Source organism: Astyanax mexicanus, chromosome 6 (genome assembly GCF_023375975.1).
Source record: "Astyanax mexicanus isolate ESR-SI-001 chromosome 6, AstMex3_surface, whole genome shotgun sequence".
In the NCBI taxonomy this organism is placed as follows: domain Eukaryota; kingdom Metazoa; phylum Chordata; class Actinopteri; order Characiformes; family Acestrorhamphidae; genus Astyanax; species Astyanax mexicanus.
The window spans coordinates 34729784-34751587 of NC_064413.1; the positions used below are offsets into that span (position 1 = coordinate 34729784).

At 36.8% G+C, this 21804-nt stretch overlaps 1 protein-coding gene across 2 annotated transcripts; it reads left to right on the forward strand.

The window, feature by feature from the left end:
* Nucleotides 1-312: 312 nt before the first annotated feature.
* popdc3 (popeye domain containing 3) lies at nt 313-21599 on the forward strand. Of its 2 annotated transcripts, none has more exons than XM_049480126.1 (6): nt 313-542; nt 12087-14842; nt 16268-16306; nt 16978-17788; nt 20790-20898; nt 21002-21599. In XM_049480126.1, exons 4-6 carry the CDS (start codon nt 17292-17294, stop codon nt 21296-21298), a joined length of 903 nt encoding a protein of 300 aa, XP_049336083.1. In that variant the 5' UTR covers nt 313-542; nt 12087-14842; nt 16268-16306; nt 16978-17291; the 3' UTR covers nt 21299-21599. The 2 variants fall into 2 exon arrangements, with proteins under 2 accessions (XP_049336083.1, XP_022529453.1); XM_022673732.2 differs by having other exon boundaries at nt 12087-12347.
* The last annotated feature ends 205 nt before the right edge of the window (nt 21600-21804 follow it).

Genomic DNA, 21804 nt, shown 5'->3' on the forward strand with positions numbered 1-21804 from the left:
TTCAATTTTTTCTAGAGCTGTATATAGCTATAATGTAGTGAAATTAAAGTTGAAGTAAAAAGTCACCTGAAATTTTTAATCATTTTGTAAAAATACAAATACACGAATAAAATAATTAAGTAAAATAAGAGAGTAGATTTTACGTTGTTACTGTTCACCACTGTTCATTTGCGGACAGAACTGTGAGAGATAAAATATACTTTTAAGACTACTGCATTAGAAATACTACAATTCCCACAATGCAATGCAAATCGAACGGCGTACATCTTAAGCTTCCGTAGGGAGCGCGCGCTGATAAACTTCGGTTCCGCATTATGTTGGTCAGTCTTTTCTAGCTTACTGTGTACCGAGTATTCTCCGGGCGATTACAAGCACTAAACAGAGTTAGTTCGGCTCGAATACACGTTAACCCCCAACTTTAGACTTTACAGTACTCACTAAAAGAGCACAATAGTTTACACAGGCCTTCCGTAACATTAGTGTACCTGCACTAATTTGACTACGTAGCTCCCCTCTCCACGAGAGTTCTTGGAACACTTTTGGTAAGTACTGATCTCTGCATATAAAATAAATAAAATACTTGCCTGATAAGTAACCAACATATTTTAGCTCATATGTCCAGTACATGTTTCCTAAGTGATTGAAACCCATCACAACACTAAAGCAGTCACTTTTAACATCATTTGAAGGTAAGACTAGGTAGAGCCATTTGGTGTAGTAATATTAATCATAGATTAACTAATTATAAGAAACTATAATGATATACAAATATGACTATTGCCCTGAGGTAAAAAAAAAAAAATAATAATAATAATAATTATTATTATTATTATTATCCTGAACATTCAAAAAAATAAAATAATAATAATAATAATAATAATTATTATTATTATTATTATTATTATTATTATTATTATTATTATTATTATTATTATTATTATTATTCTGAACATTCAAACAAAAAACTTTTTAAAGGCTTAAAAGGCTTCCCGTATCTTCCTACAACATATTGTGCAATAAGGGGTAGTTTCTTTTGGAAGTCTTTGCTGACAGTCTGTTCTAAAACACTGTTCACACCAGTGACCGTCACTGGTGCACATTATAAGCTTTACATATATTTGTTTCTGTTTTAAGTCTTTTAAAATATGATACTTTATTGTTCAATAATATTTTGAAAGAAAAAATAAACACAATTGTATTCTGTTCATAAACAGAACACATTCAGTCTACAGTTCTAGAGCTTATTTTACACTATGTTCTGCACATTGTGCATACTCATCCTTTACATTATTCAGTTTTTCATTTACCCTCATATATTGGAGCCACAGTAGCAGCATTCCATATGTTACTGCTGTGATGCGTCTTGCACAAAGGGAGTTAATCAAAAATCTTTTTTAAACCCCCTTCTAAAAATAATCCATCTCTAGACCAGCTGGTCATCCAGAAAAAACAACAAAAACATGACCTAAGTTAGTAGGCTAGATTGTAACTAGCCCTTGACCAGCATATTTATATGTCAATATTATGGCTGATTTTCCAAACTTTTTTCCAAACTTTTCAACTTTCGTTTATGGAATGTAACTTACTTTACTTTTTGTTATCTAGCCTACTGCTTAGATAACAGCATGCCCTTTGGCTAGAGAAAAGCCTCCCAGAATCTGATGGTGTCTTTTGACAGTCTGAGTGTGTGCTGCAGAGTTTAGAGTGATTCTCGAGGTGCTGCTGAGTGGTCCTTATTCCCTTTCATGCGTCATGCGTGGTATCAATCAGCCAGCGTCCACCCACGCTCCCCTCCACAGCTCGCTGGACTAAGACCCCCATCACTTGGCCATGCACGTCTCCCCCTCTATCCACAGCCATTAAGAGTTAGCTTTAATCGTGTCTGAATTGCATCGCCCCCTTCATTAATGCTAAGCCAACCCTGGGTGAACGAGGTGCTCGCCACTTGAAGCCATGTTTGTAGTATTGACTGTGTGGGTGTGGTGAAAATCCATTGCTCACTGCGGTGAAGGGGATCAAAAATTAGTGATCTCCCTCTTAGAAACACCTCTGCTCTAGAGGAGGACACTTTTTCATGGAGTGTCTAGAAGAAATGAATGTTGGTCGTCTTTGAAATCATACTGCAGTATCCAAGATCTGCGAATTAAGTTAGTTGTGTTTTCCATATTGATGTGCTTTACAAAAGTAAAAAAAAATATGCATTAAATGATGATTAAGTCACAATTTACAATGCCGTTTTACACAATCAGCTTTTGACCAAACACACGTGAGAAGCAGAAGCCAGTTACACACAACGCACTCTCAACGAGATCAGAGACTAAGGCAGGTGTCGGCAATAGGTGGCCCGTGGGCCAGATGTGGCCAGCAAGCATGAAACATCTGGCCTGTGAGTTCTTTAAACTATAATAAACGATAATGAAGGAAAAAATGCCTCTTTGGTGAGCTTTTGCTTACATTCCTCTCCTGTTTCTCTGTCGCACTCTGCGTGACTTTAGTTTCTGCCTGTTCTCATTTTTCCGCCTGTTCTTGGGCTCCCTGTGGTGTCGACACAGGTTCTGCATGAGGAGCAGTGTGTTATTTATTAATTGTTTCCTTTCTTCTTGGGTTTACTGGCTTTGAGATCAACTGTTCTACAATTGGGTTCAACAACCCTCTGGGCTGGTGAGCTATTAGTCTGTAGCACTCCATCTGATTACACCTTATTTTCCAAAACAGAATTTTTTAGAGTTGTAAGGCTGCCCTGCAACAACCCCTTCTGTAAGGCAATTCTAACATGCTGTGTGGAATATAGATAATATAATGATGTTACTGTACAGTATGTAGTAAAGGGGTAGCAAACTAATTCGATGTAACAGACCAGATGACACACAGTTCATGTTATCAGCATATAGGATTGTAGGCTGTAATTATACACCTGCAATTACAGACTGTAGTTTATTTATTTCTTTGCATACTGGTACTTTATTATCCTCCTTTCCCCCTGTTCTTCAAATATCAGGAGCCCACATGACCACCACAGAGTAGTTATTATTTGGATGGTGGGTCATTCTCAGCACTGTATGGTGGTGGTTTGTTATTAGATACAGCAGTACTTCTGGAGTTTTTAAACACCCCAGTGTCACTGGTAGAATAAGAATAGTTCACCAACCTAAATATCCAGCAAATAGCTATAATAGATGAGCCTTTGTGTCTGACTTTATATCTGCAAGCTGGACCAGCTAGAAAGGAATCTCTAATATAGTGGACAGGGGCACTTCTATGCCTTATCCACTCATAGCATCATTCATTGATGTTATAAAAAATAATAGCTCCTCAACATTGACAGACCAAGAAGTCCAAAAAGATGCTAAAATAAAGGATGTAGAGAAGAATAAACCTCAAAATTAAGATAATAAATTAGGTTTATGTGCAGAGGATTTGGTAAATTAATCTGCTACAGAATCCTCCTTTAGATATGAATCAAATCAAATCATATATCACTATAGCACTTTTTTCAATAGATGATAATGCAAAGCTGCTTTAAAAAAATCTCTAATAAGACAAATGAAACACACATGAAACATCATATCAACATCAAATATCTGTGGGCAATTAACACACTCCAGTCTCTTCCAGTTCTCACAAAACAAAACAAACTAGGCTTACAAATTGGTCAATGGTCCAGTGTAATCTTCGAAACTCACTGATACTAAGAGCTCAGAAAAACAAAATAACAGAGTCACAATCATATCAGTTGCGTAGAACTGACAAATGTGGTTAAATATGATGTTTCACATGATAAAAAGTATATGAGGATACTGATGTGCATTAGCTTGTCTCCAGGTGCATTAAATATATATAGTATCCGTGTCCTTTGTACCGCTAGAAGGTAAGAACAAGAACTGATGTTTTAAAGGCATTTTACTTTGCAGTCAGTTCAGTTCAGTTCAGCTGAGTCCACTGAGATTACACCATAGCGAACGTGAATGCACTCACAGTGAATATTCTCTCAGCAGAAGAAGCGTACACGTTTTTAATCACTCCACATATTCGAGTAGAAGATAATCTCCAGTCGTTTTTCTTACCAAGGGTGATGGACAGTTTAAGTGTCCAGCAATGACAATGTGTATATTTGTGTATGATGTAAGAGACCCTATCTGGCTCTTAAGTGTTTCATGACTTATTGTTCTAACTTAACTCTGCAGCCTCATTTCTGTAAACAGCTTTGTCATTATTGTTAATCATTCCAATTACAAAGTAGAAGATGTAATCAGCTACGGAGGGTTGTTGCTTTTACAACATGGCCAAAGTAAACATGGGGTTCAGGCGCAGAAATGAGATTGGAGTCGTGAGGAGATCGGTTTTCAAGACCAAATAAAATAATCACTAATATTGCTAAAAAGGCATCAGTGTAAATCAGTGTTCAGTATGGAGTTCGGAAGCTGTTTAAGGGCTCTAAAAACTCCCTTAGAGAAAATAGCTGCATAAAATATTTATAAATTCACTACCTAACACCTGGGCATTCACACATGGATTCTAATGCAAAATAGTATTTTAATTCAATTATGTGTAAAATCTTAGTAGACAATTACAGTAGTAAATTTAATAATTTACAAAAAATAGAGATGCCCTACTTGAGCTGTTGAAATTGGGATTTCTGGTTTACTGTAAAGAAATATGTATTTACCAGTATGGTTCTGTACCATTAACCATTAACTCTGTGTTATCACACAGAGAAATTTAGTTTACATCCTAACTATTGAATAATGTATAAATTATAGAAACTGTAGAACTTAGTTGAAAATAGTTCCCTTTTAATGGCAATTCATTGGATTTTTTTTAAGTCTTTTGAGAACCATTTCTTTCTTATCTAGTGGAATTTGTGTTTATATTAGAGTAGCAATTAAGTTTTGCAGCTTATAATAAAGTACATTTTTGTGATCTTAAGTCTAAGTTTGGTCTGATCTTAAGTCTGTGTGATCTTTTTGAAATAACATAAAATATAATCCTATTATAGTATAATTTATTTTATTATTAGGAATAGTGCATTATATAGTGAGTTAGCCATTGTAGTCTGACTAGTCACGTCCTTCATACAGTAGTTTACTATCAAACTCCCATAATGCATTGGAAAATGCAGTGTACACTCAAATGTCCATTGTATCCTTAAATGCAGTGAGGTGGTGTCATACTGCTGGCTAAAAAAGAGTTGTGGCATTGTGTTAGACACATCCCAGAGTATCAGACACCAGTTTTATAATATGAATGTAAGTATATATAATTTTTATTACAATGATAGTATCTACTTATTAAGCCCATGCTAATCATTCCTATGTCAACCATTAAAAACTTAATGTTTCAGTTTTAATTATTTATGTTCAACACTGTGTGAGCATCCTAATTACAAAAATGTCGGGTTTGATTGGTTTATGCAACAGAAATTGGATGATCATAAAGTAAAGTCTGATGCTGTTTTTTTTTATGAAGCAGTGCTTCTGATTGTATGCTGTGTGTTTAAATCTGGAGGTAGCTAACTGTCTCGATGCCTTCAGGTCCAGACTCTCTTAAAAGGCAGAGTAGTGATAAAGGTGACTGTAATCGAACAGAAAAGAAAGAAAGAAATTGTGACACTGTCAGGGTATGGACTACTCACAGTTAGATACGGGCATGTAGCTGAATCAGTATCAGTATATGGTACTTTTTATTTTTCATATTTTATATAAACACAGTGTAACAATACATTTAAGATTTACTTTTAAAAAAAACACGTTATTACAAATAGAGAGGAATGTTATCCCTTACTTTAAAGTACTTTTAGTACATTTTTTAGAGTTTTCTTTGATGTGGAAGGTCGGGTTTTTGCATGTATGCAGTGCTGCATGCTAAGTTGAATCATTCTTTAATGGTTAAGTGGTAAAAAAAAACACATTAAAAAAACGTAAGTGTCTCAAACTTAGCCCAGGTAATGCTTAGGCTGTCCACACCATGTTGTGGTAAATACTTTAAAAATAAGTGTATCAAGGTCATAATGAACAACTCTAGGTCTTCCGTGTTTACATCAAATCTCAATTTTCACTAAAATCGAGTGGATGCAAGCATGATAGGAAATAAATAGGAAAACGTAAATATGTAAGGAGAATATGATTTCTGTACAGTCTGAAATCTTATACATATAATAAATAGTCAAACAAATTAAAAACTTTAAATCATGCATATTTTTTATGTTATGAAATCCCAAAATGTTTTTTTTTTTTTTTTGCAAAAATCAATAAGCTGTGTTGCCATTAACTATTAGCACTTTTATACCCGATAAAATATATGACCTGACTGGGTGCCTTTCCGGTCACTTTACTATGCCGCAAATGCAAGTGACTAAAGAATATAGAGAGAATGTTATCAGCATTTCATTCCTGCTTGTCAAATGGGCATGTCTTACAATTCTCTCATAGCACCACTGCCCCGTTGGACAGTGCTGAAACCAACAATAAGGATGGCCAGCAGGGAGCATGCTTGTTCACTGTTTTTCTTCACCATGCTCCACATAAAGAAAGAAAGGAGAAAGGAAAGCCCTTTGTACATCAGTAGGAGTGTAAATGTCTCCTGAGCCAAGAGAGAGAAAAGGTCAGATAGAATTCAGCCGTCTGCTCAGCCCTTATTATGCGTTCCACATGAAAAGAGCGATGTTTGTTCTTCATATTCCCTTTTGTCGGAGATGGCTTTTTCCTCTCTTGCCCTTCTTTTCATTTCCTCCTGCAGAAAGTCATCTCTGATTCCCAACTGTGATGGACACTCCACTGGCGATAATGACTGCGAGCTTCTCTGTGGTTATACATGAGAGGAGAGGAAATGAGAGCGTAGTGTGTGTGTGTGTGTGTGTGTGTGTGTGTGTGCATCTTGCTTGTTTTATTCTGAAAGAGAAGTCGACCTCCCATTCATCATATCACAAGTTCTTTGCCTCTGGATGCTCAAAATACTTTCTATCAAAAAATACTAAATACAACAAACCTAATATTTAGTTAAATTTAGTTAAGTTGCTTTGGAACATATAATGTTGCCAGATGCTTTTGGCAGCATTTAAGAGAAATATTAATGTCTAAAATGGTGACTTTATAGGAGAAGACAAACCATTTCTTAATGTTAAATGGATGTCAATGTAAAATAAAGGATTTTCCTGCATATTAGCACTAGTATTGGTCAATTCATCCAGTAGTAAGACAGTACAGAGAAGTTACAGGGTTTAATCTATCTTTGTTTGTCTGTCACAGGCCATATCTTTAAGCACGGTCTTGCTTGGTTGGTGCAGTGGATAACACCACTGCCTGCCAGTGAGCTATCATGTGGAAGACTGGGGTTTAGATCCAGCTCTGAGTGACTGAATGCTATGCTACACCAATAAGAGTCATTGGAAAAACTCATAACACTACATTGGCCCACCTCTGTAATAGAAATAACCTTGTAAGCCACTTTGAACAAGAGCATCAGCTAAATGCTGTAAAACATGTCTACATATTTTAGGTCAATGTTAGCTTAATGTTAGCCCACGTTATCCCACAGCCACCTTTTGATATGAGTTGTATGTGAGGTTATTGCTGTATGGCCCATGTGTGTCACTGGATATCATCAGTTCATCAACCACATCTGTATTAGCTGTGAGCTGTTCAATCAGTGAAGCCCAATAATACAATGACATGCATGTCCATGATGAATTTATGTAAACGTCCAACCTAAAATGCACTTGTTCTGTGCACCCAGCACCCTGTTGTGAGAAGCCAAAGTGTGTAATGTTAAACAGGCCCCACTGCCTTTGTTCAAAATGTCTTCTTATCCTCTTCTAAAACTCCCAGAGTGTGTGTTTCGCCGGATCCACTAACAAGGTTCAGCAGGCAGCAGGCTTGTCATATCTTCAGCTGATAAGAGAAGGACTCTAACTGGGTACAGCTTCAGCTAATCAGCTTGCAGGCAACCATCAACCCAGTGTGAAATTACTGTCGCCACAAGAGGAATTTGTCTTTTTCTTTACCATTTAGACCAAAAGTATCCAATGTGAGTCAAAAACCTTGTATGTCCAATGTTGAATCTGGCATTTGTTAGTATATTGTGTCAGATTTCATAATGAGGGGTCTGACAGAAATTCTCATATTACATTGACCTCCATTGAAATCTATTCCTCTTATTATTATTAACTTTGGAAGTTTAACATTTACTTCTTTCAATGTTTTATTATCTCTAAAAAACATTTTTGTGCATAACTTTTCCTAATTAAATGAAAACAACCTAGTACACATAAAATTAACATTAAAATATAATTGTTGTACACTTTTTGTATGCACTGGTGCTCTTTTAATGGGTCAGAAATTCCAGTTATTGTGTATACATAATCATGCTGCCTTATTGAATAAGAAAAAGGATGAGTGCAGGCTTCTTGAACATTAAAAAAAAAGAAAAACTGTGTAGATCAATAAATGTAGATGATTGCCCTTGTGGCTTAATTAAATCACAAAACTGTCTTTAGCAGAATAATTAATAAAATAGATCAATATTACTGAATTAATAATCTTATTACTAATAAAAGCAGATTGCTGTTTGCAGTCAAGTACACTTTGGGCATGAATACTCCATGCAGGTTTTGGCATATTGCTTTAACATTGTGTGCTTTGGGATTACATGTTACGCGTATTTCTTTCTTTCTTTTACTGCTGTGTCGACACTAACACACTCGTTTTATACTCATTTGTTAATTGGGGTGTGTTTTCTACAGTATAAGGGCAAAAGTATTGGGACACCTGCTCTGTCATCGGTTCTTTTGAAATCAAGGGTATTAAATGTATTGTGTGTGTTGGCTTTTTGGAGTAATGCTCTCTACTGTTTAGGAAAGGCTTTCTACCAGTTTTTTTAACTATTGCTGTGAGGATTGGACTGCATCGAGTGACAAGAGTGTTAGTAAGCTCAGGATGTTGGATAATCACTACCTCATCCTGAACTTTCCACCTCATCTCAAAAGTATTGGGTTTTTGGGTTTTTAAAGAACTTTATTAAGCAATCAACAACATTTTACAGGCATTTTCTTTACATCACACGCAAGCAAAACAAGATTTACAGTATCAACATCATTATATGTCCCACTTACTTATCCTTTTTTTTAAGATGTATATTTTAAGAAGCCCCATGATCATTTATTCTTCCTTTTAATTTCATATTTTTGTTTTTGTTTTAGTTTAACTGAAATTTGTTTTACTACTTTTTCACTAGGTATAAAAACATTATCCGTAGTCATTTTGCATCTTGTTGTCCAAATTTGATTTACAATTAAACATATACACAACCAATAGGGGATTCAAAAGTATTGGATGGAGCAAGACAGTTCCAGAAAACACTCAGTTTTACACTTCTAGACAGTGCCTGTATTAGGCATTGTGTCAATTTTATCTAACAGTGTGAGTGCATTTGCACATCTGTGTCAGCAACGGGTGTAACACAAGGTGACAATGTATTCATTAGAAAAGGTATTCACAATCATTTAGACCTGAAGAGGTCTTTCAAGGACAAGAGCATAGACGTTTAGGCATAGTGAGCTCTGTAACATTCACTATAGCAATAATTGCAACACTTTTCTCTATATTTAGCAAAAAGTATAGAAACCTGTTCACTTGAAACACTTATAATTGGCTTCTGCTGTGAGTTTTTGCATCTTTATTTTTAAAAGTGTCGGTTGAAGAGTTGCTGATGTGGTGAAAACTGTGCTAGGCAGAAAAAGACTGACTAAGCGTGGCATTGAAGTTGACTGTCTGCTGAATCGGCCTAGTATGAAATCACCTCAAGTCATTAAGGAATGTTTTGACCACTGAGCAGAAAATAAAACACTTTAATCTTTTCAGTCAGGTACATTGCCTGAAAACAGCTGTGTATCTCTAAGTACTGGCATTTAGAACTGCACGATATATGAAAATTTGACATCGCAATGAATGCTTTTTTCCTTTTTTGACGATATATCGCAATGTTCAACAGTGCAGGGCCTGTGACCCCACCTGCGCATGCTCTTGCGTCAGAGATCCAGATCAACTGAATTCTGAGTCCGCTATTTAGAGTAAGCCAATCACTCCAAACCCAAGGAAAACAGCAAAACAACAATAATCGCCCCTTTAATCAGGCATTTAAATAGCCTTTTCAGTGGCAAATAAGAGCGTTTTTCTGGGATTAAAGGTGTGACTTCAGCTGTAACTGGAAATATCTGCGCAAAACTGAGCCAAACTGAGGTGCACAGCTTTTGACAGGCTGTCAGCCCCTGCATTTACAAGCACATTCCCAGCCATGTGCAGGAAATGCTGTTATTATGTTTGTGTAATAATGCTGTGTGCATTATGTTTCACATAATTTAAAACTTTATCATTGTCCATCAGTATCATGTTTACACTTCCAGTTACAGCCTGCAATAATTTTCTACCACTTTGCACAATGGGCTATATTTTAATATAATGTGCAATTATTTACATACATATATATGTTTTTGTTCTTTATTTATATTTTTTATGTCTGTTAATGCTGAATAAAAGGTTTACTAGTCTTTTGTATATTTATTACATTTGCACATTGGAGCCTAAAAAGAAACGCAATCTAATTTAGCTTTGCACTCCTTGCTGTATAGTCTAAATGACAATAAAGTTCACTTTGACTTTGATTTTGTCTTTGAAAACCTGTATTCCTTAAAAATGTTGAAAAATGGATAAAAGAACTACCATGAAAATACTGCTCAGTTTTAAAAAGCTCTTCAGTGCTCATCTGCATGGTTGGCAAGGACACTCAGCATTAGACTCATTATTGAATGATGAGATGAGCTTTGAAACCCTTGAATGATGATTTAGACGTGCTAATTGCACATGTTATTTAGGGGCTTTTGACTTTCACATCTTATTAGCAATGTCAGCCTTGACTACAAAGCCAAACTCTGAAAAGCTGTCTTAGTTTCCTATAAGCACCTTAAAACCATTGCTTTATGCTTGTTTTTCAGAACTAGGAAGATGAAATTAACTATAAATTATCTTATCTATCTTAACATGATGCGTTCAACACAGATTTACCGAAAACTGTTTTGCTGATATGCTGCGTGTGTAGTGTTATTGCTGCTTGTGAAGAGAAATAATGGTAAAACTTTTTAGAGGCTACCTACGGGGAATTAATGAGACATGCATCAATATTGTATAATATCTTTTAAAAGCATTGCTTGAGTATTTATGAACAGCTTAGTATTTGCAAGTTTTATGAAGTGGATGAGATTGTTCTGGCATAAGAACCAGAACAAGTTACGATGATTTATAAATAGACCAAATGCCAGTCAACCCTAGTGAAAAAGGAGACTCAAGATTGCTAAACTTTCTTATGCTAAAGTTCACTAAAGTGTACTTGCAGCCATACTAATGATCAGTGTGCTTACAGAGTTTTGCACTTTTACTTATAGAGTCTAGTAGTAAATGCTTCAAATGTAAATATACAGCTCTGGAAAAAAATAAGAGACCACTTAAAAAAATGATGAGTTTCTTTGATTTTACCAAATTGAAACCCCCTGGAATATAATCAAGAGGAATGTGGATGATCACAAGCCACCAAAGCAAGATGAACTGCTTGAATTTTTGCACCAGGAGTGGCATAAAGTTATCCAAAAGCAGTGTGTAAAACTGGTTGAGGAGAACATGCCAAGATGCACGAACTGTGATTAAGAACCAGGGTTATTGCACCAAATATTGATTTCTAAACTCTTAAAACTTCTCTTTGCATTATTTTAGGTCTGAAAGCTCTGCATCTTTTTTGTTATTTCAGCCATTTCTCATTTTCTTTAAATAAATGCTCTAAATGACAATATTTTTATTTGGAATTTGGGAGAAATGTTGTCCATAGTTTATAGAATATAACAACAATGTTCATTTTACTTAAACATATACTTATAAATAGGAAAATCAGAAACTCATGGTCTGTTAGCTTTTTTTCAGAGCTGTATAAGTTGAAACTTAAAAGTATTTCTGCATCACTATTAAACATCACATGCATTATAAATGTATAGAAACCAACATTAAATATCTATTCATCCATGTTCTTATCCACTTCCTTCTTGTCAGGGACACGTTGGTTTGGAAGCCTCAAAATCATTGAGCACAAGGCAGGAATCCCCCCCGGACCAAGTGCCAGGTCATTACAGGTGACCACCCATGCCTTTTTACACCTTGGAGCAGCCAGTTGACCTACCCTGTGTGTTTCTTGGAGATGGGAGGAAACTGGAGTACAAGAGGGGAACCCGCACAGACACAGGGAGCACACACCAAACTACACACAGACCGTAACCAGTACAGGGGTCATAACCCTGGACCTGTGCGACACAGGTACTACCTGCATGCACATACCTGCTACCCGCCACCTCGACACCACTGATTTAAACTATTTGATTTTTTTAGTTATAAAAATAAAAGTACAAAATATACTTCTAGTAAATATACCTATATAAATATAATAAGCACATTTCTAGGGATACTTTGTAGTGAGTAGTAAATCTTTTTGGATATACTGTACTACACTTGTTTTAAATATACTTTCCAGTTCAAGGTAAAAAAAACATTTAAAGGTAAAAAAACATTTGGCAACCTAAAGGTGGCCAAAGGGGACAGTGAGATAAAGAAGGAAATAAGTTTAAAAGTAGTTAGTTTGTTAGGAGAGTAAGTGCTCTTTAAAGAGCTCTGTCTTCAGGAGTTTCTTAAAGATAGCTAGGAATGCTCATGATCTGGTAATAGAGGTTGTTTTACCAAATGTAAATATATATATTTTTTACATTTCACATGTGTTTTAAGTGAATTATTAAAGTAGTTGCAAAATCTATTTAAAAATAAGTATTAAAGATATATACTGATTTAACAAAAGAAATACTAAAAGAAATGTATTTGTATTAATGTATATATAGAGTTAAAATTGTAAGTATTGTAATCAAAGTTTACTTGCAAGTATGGAAAGCATGACTCTAATGTATTGTTAACATATTATAAAGGAAGTATATACATTTCCTAATATATTTATGTACAACACAGATAAATCACAGTCTCTTTTAAATACAATTAACTGTATTTTTTACAAGGGAATTTAATATAACAGTTCAATATGAACTTTAATATGTCCATTCAGTGTTATTTACCTTTTAAAACACATTTTGTCATGTATATAATATATAAGACGAAAAGTGTACCTTTTTTCTTATTTGTATGTGTATACAGTTACACATATGTATACAAACAATGCTTTAAGGTTTGTCTGATGCCTCTTATTGTTTTGATATTGTTTCTCAGCAATTAAAAAGGTTTCTTTAGTTTCACTGGCACAACTCTGATCCTCATTACAACATCGGAAATAAAGTCTAAAATCTAAATATACAGTGTAATAGATGTTATGATATGAACATTAACAAAACATTTCTACAACATGAACATTAATAAAGATGATTCACATTATATGGGACGCATGCTTGTGCTTTGAATTAATGCAATTTTAAAGACTGAATGTTTTTGTTCGACAGCATAATCAACTATTTAGTAACTACATTGAAGCTAAAATGGATAGCTACAAAGGTACTGTATATATCGATATGAAGATGTGTTTTGAGGATGATAATTGAAATGTGGCCATTCCTGCACTACACAGTCTTTTTAACACAACCTCCTATAAAGTCTGTGTACACAAATTACATTATATTACAAGTTCTCCATTATGCATAAATTCACGGGTTCTGTGACCTTACTGTAACCTGCTGTATAGTCTATGTCTGGATTAATTCTTATTCTCTCTCCTGGAAATCAGACCACTGGGTTTAATGGGTGAAAAACAACAACAACAAAAAAAACACCATAGTAGTATCATATTTTGCTGTATTATATTTTATACAACAAATACTTAGTAAACTATACAGTAAACTTGGCAACTATCCCCTCTTTTCCTTGCACCCTGGGACACACACACACATTCAAATAGACAGCTGCATTCTGGTTCTATATATAGATGTGTTGGGTGTCTGATATCCACCATTAAGAGGCCGGGTACAGCTAGTATGTGTGTGTTTTGGTCAGTAGAGCCTTTTAACAGTAAATAGAAGTTCAGAGTGGCTGCACTGCACACTGCAGAGAGAAGTATACTTACAGAACTACTACTCAATTTTATATTAAAACCTTTTTAAAGATCCTTTATTGTTTTTTATTGATTTATATTTTCGTATTTACACACATACTGTGCCAAACATACAGTATATAAAAACGCAGAAGAAGCACTTTTCGTTTATAAAAGAGCCGTTCAGTCTTTTAGCTGTATGAACAGTATATATAAATATAAAGGAGGAGGAGGAAGGAGCCCCTATCTATTTTGCAAGGTCAAACTAAGTTTAGGGACTGCAGCAGAATGTCGGTGTCTATTGTAAAGCAGGCATTACTCCGCTGAGGATACAGACTGTGGGAGGTGAGATGTATTTTCTATGAAATGTAGGTCATATTTTCACACTGCTGGGCCTGCAGCAAACACATGTCCTCAATCTCTCACTCAGGTGAGCTTTCTTTTCCAACCCAGAGCACCGCAAAGTCACCTTCCACTGCCAGGTAGCCCAGGAGAAACCTCAACAGCTATTTTAGACCAGAAAGCACACTGCTGTCTACTAGAGGGCAGGGACACTGATTTATCTCTCAGAGAGGAATGAACCAGTGTCACTGAACACACACACTCACACAACCACACACACACACACCTTACTGTGCCTCATTCGACAGAGAGTTTTTTCACCAGTGGAGTCCTTCTATCCCCTCCTCGAACTGCTGTGAACTGCCATCTTTAACAGAAAAAGAAGATCCAGGTAACAAAGGACAACACAATGATTTTAGAAAACTTTTGTGTATACTGATTTCTAGAAAAGCTGATTATATTATTATTTCTAAACAAACTAAAGAGATCGGGCTTGTTAACTTGCAAATTTAGATTTTAATAGATATAAATTTAAATGCTAGAGTGTCCCATATTACCATATTATAGTATCTTAAAAGTATACTAAAGGTGTTATATCATGCTATACATTAGGAAAGAAAAACATTTTTGATTCCCTTATGAGAATGATTAGAAACACTTTCCTAAATGCTAATAATCATAAGGTTGTAATGCTCCTTCATGCACTTAAAATAATGACTATGCACTTTACTGTTTACAAATTATTAGCAATTTTAGTTTAGTACTTCAAATTTTCACTTTGTGAGACTAAAAATATTTTCTGTAATTTTACTACAAAGAAATATCTCCGTAATAACTGTGAAATCTACAGTATACTTCTTTGTACATTACATTAAAACAATTCTATTGTAAAATTACAATGAGCTGATGGTAGGATGACGGTAAATTGTATATTTAAAGCATGACAATGTAAATTCATGTATACTGTAATTGGGTAGTCTATAATAAACTAAACCAATAAATTAACAATGTGTTTATAGCTAAAATGTGCAGTAATATGTTTAATTCAATTAGTTTTAACTGCTGTGGAGAGGGTGAGCAGCACCAAGTTCCTGGGTGTGCACGTCACAGAGGACCTCTCCTGGAGCACCAACTCAGTGTCACTGGCCAGGAAGGCAAATCAGCGTCTCTACTTTCTCCGCAAGCTGAGAAGAGCTGGAGCCCCCACCCCCATCATGACCACCTTCTACAGAGGGGCCATCGAGAGCATACTGACCAGCTGTTTCACCGTGTGGTACGGGGCCTGCACAGCATCCTGCCGCAGGACCCTCCAGCGCATCGTGAGAGCAGCTGAGAAGATTGTTGGCACCTCTCTCCCCTCCCTTCAGGACTTGTACAGCTCCCGCCTCACACGGAAAGCCCTCCGTCTGGCAGGAGATCCCTCTCACCCACTACACAGCTTCTTCATCCTGCTGCCATCAGGGAGGAGACTGCGGAATCTCGGGGCGAAGACCAGCAGACTGCGAGACAGCCCCATCCATCAGGCTGTGAGGATGCTGAACTCTCTTCCTGCTCTACCCCCCATCCCAATCCTGCCCCCAGCACACACTCACTCAGCAACCCCACTAATAAAGTACTGAAACTCTGCACTACAATGCACAAAGTACTGGTCCCTTCCAAACGGACTTGCACTACACAACACCTGTGTAACATTACTTGTAAAAGTGATTTTTTTTCATGCTTTCTATCTTTTATAAATCAATATGCAGTAATCTGGGATATGGTAATGCGGGATGATATTTTAAATATTTACTGGATTGTGCTTATTCCTGGTCAGGGTTGCTGAGGATCCAGAGCCTATTCAGAATCATTGGAGGTAAGACAGACCCTCTGGAGAGGGCACCATGCAGTCCATCACATATTTCTTTGAATCACCTACGTACATGCTTTTTAGGACAAATAGTGTAGCCATCTACCTAAACATGCTTATTGCTTATTCCATGTATGTGTTGTTAAACACTTGCTGAGGTGTAATGACAGTGGCAATGAAACATGAAAACCTTTCATGTTTTATGTGAAGTATGTTTATATAGGTGTGTTAGTTAACTGTGATGAATAGGATATGTATGTAGGTGTCCTACTGTCTTGTGAAAATACTCATACACTGTAAAAAAAGAGAAAAATTCAAGACAACTTACTGAACTAGTTTTTTTTTTTGTGCTGTGGCCAACTCAAACTTTAAAAAGTTTGAAAGAAAAAAAAACAGACAGTTGTCTCAACTAAAAATCTTTAGTTCAGATATTTATTCATTTTCTGTTTTATTTGACCCAATTTAAGTAAAATGTGCATTGTTTTGCTGACTACTATTTACTGACTACCATCAAGAAAATTAGTCTTTTTTTGCAGTTTTCTTTTTATGTATGGTTGATTAATAAACCCAATCAGGAGCTTCTACTGCACAATCACAGCAACTACACAACAACTGTGTTTAATACACACACATCTCATATGAATCCTCCTGCTGCTTGCTCTACTGTGTGATCTCAGGTCCAGACCAGCACTGAGGAGCTTCAGTGGTGTAATAATGCTCTCCATGAAGGAGCTTTTTTAAAGCTTCACAGCTGACATGTCGGACAGCAGGACCTCGCAGACTTCGCTGCCACCGCGCGGATCATATTTTAGGGTGCAGATCAGAATCAGACTGTGACATTTTCGGACAGAGGAGGAGCAGTCGCTCCAGCAGAAGCAGAGCTTTCAAATCAGGCTTTCTCCGGATTTAACAGCGTATTTATGGACAGAATGTGGCTCCGGTTCTGATCTCTTCAGCTCCGGTTCGGAGGTGACTTGTAGACTGTGTAAATATGGATCCAACGGCTGCGTCGAGAAGCGGGAACTTGTCTCTGAGCGAGCACCCGGAGTGCTCGGAGTGGCAGGAAACCCCCGAGGGCGCGGTGTTCCACTTGGCGCACATGCTGCTGGTGTTGGGCTTCATGGGCGGCAGCGGGGTGTACGGGCTTCTCTACATGTTCAGTTTCCTGGCGCTGGGCTTCCTGTGCTGCTGTCTGCACGCCTGGTCGGAGCCGTGCGCTCCGGACGCGTCCGCGTGGCCCTGCGCGCTCGCCGTGTTGTGCGTGGCGCAGGCGCTGCACGTGGCGCACCGCGCGCGCGCCGTTGCTTTTGGCGGAGAGCTCCAGGGCCTGTACGCGCGCCTGTTCAGAAGGCTGGGGGTCTCGCTCGCGCAGTTCGGCGAGATCGTCGCGTGCAGCGAGGATCAGATCCACACCATGGAGAAAGACCACTTCTTCGCCATCGAGGGAAAAACTCCCATCGATAAGCTGTCTGTGCTGCTCTCAGGCAGGTGAGTTCAGACCCTGCTCACTAAAAAAACTGAGGTACGATAATTGTACCCTTAGATGTATAATATGGGTCTTTAGAGGGTCAAAGGTGTTCCCTCTGAAGTACAAAAGTCTTTCCTAAGAGCAGAAAGTACAGATTCGTAACATTTAACCAGCCAAAAGGTACGTTCGCTATTTTGCATCACTGTTCTAATAAACAATATACAGCCCTGGAAAAAAAAACACTTAAAATAAGAGACCACTTAAAATGAGATAAGTTTCTTTGATTTTACCAAATTGAAAACCTCTAGAATATAATTAAGAGAAAGATGGATGATCACAAGCCATCAAACCAAGATGAACTGCTTGATTTTTTGCACCAGGAGTGGCATAAAGTTATCCAAAAGCAGTGTGTTAAACTGGTGGAGGAGAACATTCCAAGGTGCATGAAAACCGTGATTAAAAACCAGGGTTATTCCACCAAATATTGATTTCTGAACTATGTTCATTTTACTCAAACATATACCTATAAATAGCAAAATCAAAGAAGCTGATTCAGAAACTGAAGTGGTCTCTTACGTGATGTATAGAGATGTATATTTTAATTGGTACTTTTCATTTGAAAGCCAGATAATTTTGAATCATGAAGTTTTTGACACATATTCAGTTGATGATAATGTTTTTAATCTTTTTAATTTTTACTGATACAAAAAACATGGGCACAAAAATACTTCCACTTAAAGGTATTCTGTTGTACCTCAATATAAGGTACATCCCTAGCTACAGCTTTCTGATTTGTACACTTTTAAGTACAAATCTGTTTGAGCCACAGTGGCTACCATAGTTCACTATAGTGAATACCAGTAACTCTAGAAACTCTAGGAGCTGCAGCCATCAACAGGGCTCGATTTTAGCACAAGAGAATCCATATGGCTAAATATATAAGTCCAAATGTTTGTTGACAGCCTCTCTAATGAATGCACTGTGCTACTTTAAGTGCCACAGATACTTTAAAAGCTGTGTAAAGTTCCTTACAGCACTCTGTCCTTCACTTTAACTCATTAAGTCCTTAAAATTGACGTATACTTAACATCTTGAGGCATTATTTCAGGACAGTGTGTAAATTAGTGTGTGCTTATTTACAGAATGTATGTGTGATGGGTTAGTGCTGGAGATAAACAAAAAAACACATTTTAAAAGTGTTTAGCTTTTAAAGCTTTAATGAAAATTTTACATTCCATATATCTAGTTCTGACTCAGTTTTTTTTTAGAAAAAATTGTTAAAATACAAGTTATAAAATTGTTTTTGTGTTGTTTGTTACATATGGACTTTAACCTTAAAATCTTAAAGTCATGGACTCTTTTGATCCCAATATGAACAAAAACACTTGAATTGTTTAATTCATTTAACAAAATTGCTGTTTTTTAATTTTGTATCAATATCAATTGTGTAGACTGGGCTCTATTGTGCCTATTGCTGACACAGATGTGGGGAAACACACACACACACACAGCTTGTCTAATTCCAATAGAATAGGACTCTCTGGATGAAGCAGATGAAAACAAGAACCTACATGAGCCATAAACCATGGCTCGATTTTAAGGGGTGCTGGGGGAGAGCAAGGAGATCCATATAGCTAAATATATATGTCAAAATGTTTGTTGACCGCCTCTATAATTAATTAATTCAGTTTATTTTAAGTGAAACTTATTGCTGACACAGATGTGTATATTCACATACACATGCGCACACACGCTGTCTAGTTCCTGTAAGGATGGATTTCTAAAAGAATTGCAATCTCTGGAGTGGATTCAAATATAAAACATAAAGCAAGACACAATTTCAGGGGAGCATTGAGCTAGTGTGCAAGGGGATCAAATATTTGACACCACTGAGATACTTTAAGTTGCGATGCACCCAGCTGGCCACCAACATCAGTAGACAATAATTAAAGGTTGAATGTTGGTCATGACACCAGATGACAAAAAAATTACATAAGGATAACGTATAATACTGTTACGTGCCTGCAGGGCACTGAAGCAAATAAAAACATAAACCTATATGAGTCATGGGCTCATAAAACCAGGGCTCAATTTTTAGGGGGGCGGGGAGAGTGCAAGGGGATCCATATATATATATAAATACATGTTGTAATGAATGCATTAAGCTAGCTGAAGTTACTCCCATTGCGAACAAAGACACACACACTTGCACACTTTGGGGATGAGGTGGGGTGGTGATCATCCAGCATTCCAGGATTTTATTGCATTTGAGACAAGAGCGATAGAGTGTCCACTCTATCGCTCTTGTCCCAAATGCAATCAAATCCTGCAATGCTTCAAATGCTTTAAAACCTAATAGAAGCTATATTTAGATAGTAGTGAAAGCAGGATAAACTGTTTTAATGCTCTTTAATTCTGAAAGAAACCATGAATAAGCAATGTTCCAATACATTATTGTTTAAAAGTAATACACAGCAGGATTTTCAGTGTTAATTCAACACTTTTTTGCATTAAAAACAGTAAAAAAAAACTGTGTTTTACATTTAGGCATTTAGCTGACACTCTTATCCAGAATGACTTACAAGGTTATTTCTATTACAGATGTGTCTCAATGTAGTGTAAGGAGTCTGCCCCAATGACTCATATTGGTGTAGCGCACAGTGTTGGGCATGTTACTTTGAAAAAGTAATTAGTTATAGTTATTAGTTACTTCTCCAAAAAAGTAACTGAGTTACTCCACTATAAAAGTAACTAGTTACCAGTAAAAGTAACCATTGTGTTACTTTTGTTTTACTCGCCCCCGTAACCCCACAATAGTCACAATAGTTCTTCAACCAATATGTATAACCTCTCTAATGCTACTGAATGTACCACCCACCCCAGTGAGAGTTTTGTAATTTTTTTCTAAGAGTGTATATGAAGAGTTAATTTGAAAAACAGATAAAAACATATCTTACAGTGAGTTTGTGAGAAAGATCTGTGTGACTTTACGTATATACATAATGGTTTTAATCTCTGCAGAGTGAGAGTCTCAGTGAATGGAGAATTTCTGCACCACATTCATCCCTTCCAGTTCCTGGACTCTCCAGAGTGGGATTCCCTCAGGCCGTCAGAGGAGGGACTGTTTCAGGTCAACAGCTTTCTCCATCTTACATTTTACATTCCCATTCTGTATGTGTGGTCCACCTGGGGGTGATCAAACCTTTATGTGTCCTCTATTGTCTCTTCTTCAGGTGACACTGAGAGCAGATAGCAGATGTCGATATGTGGCGTGGCGGCGTAAGAAGCTGTATCTGCTCTTTGCTCAGCATCGATATATTGCACGGATCTTTGCACTGCTGGTGCGCAACGACATTGCGGACAAGCTTTTTTCACTGAACACAGCAGCGTTGGATGAAAAAGGCTTCAGATATGACCTCCGCTTACCCAGCTTCTGCCACGGCCCACAGGTAGAAAGGACAGGTTTGGTTCCCCCTCCACGACCGAGCAGGAACAGAAAGACAACCAAACCTGTGGAGAGCAAGTCTTAAAAGGACACGTTTATTTTGAATGTTTTTTGTTTTTGTGTTCAAGGTACTTGAACTCATTGACTTCACTGACTTGTATTGCTTTAATATTCTATTCTTGCATTTGTTTCAAGAATAATATTATTTCAGAATATTCACTGTTCATTCATGCGTCCTCAAATGCCATTGAGTGAATTTTCTATGTGCACAGATATTTTTGGACTTCTTTTCATTCACATACGTTAGTCTTAAAAGCTGGTAAAATGTTTGTATTTCATTTGCATTTCAGGATCTGTAACAAACCAAATAAACATTATTTTGTAGAGCTTTGGTGAAAGTCATGTCTTCAACTACATCTCCAGACTACATCTGGCATTTACATGTGGCCCACATATCACTTAGAATGATGGTCCAGAAGTGGGCCAGATGCAGTTGCTGGAGATTTAAAATTAGATCCAGTTGTTAAACTAATGGTTGAGTGTTGGGTCAGTTCATACAGTGTTGGTTTTAAGATGGATGGGATTCTACCT

Bases quoted from the DNA above. Each gene is read 5' to 3' on its own strand.
- popdc3 (XM_049480126.1), top strand. From the start codon at position 17,292: ATGGATCCAACGGCTGCGTCGAGAAGCGGGAACTTGTCTCTGAGCGAG. The intron at 17,789-20,789 runs GTGAGTTCAGAC...TAATCTCTGCAG, and splicing joins TCTGTGCTGCTCTCAGGCAG to AGTGAGAGTCTCAGTGAATG. The intron at 20,899-21,001 runs GTCAACAGCTTT...TCTCTTCTTCAG, and splicing joins CAGAGGAGGGACTGTTTCAG to GTGACACTGAGAGCAGATAG.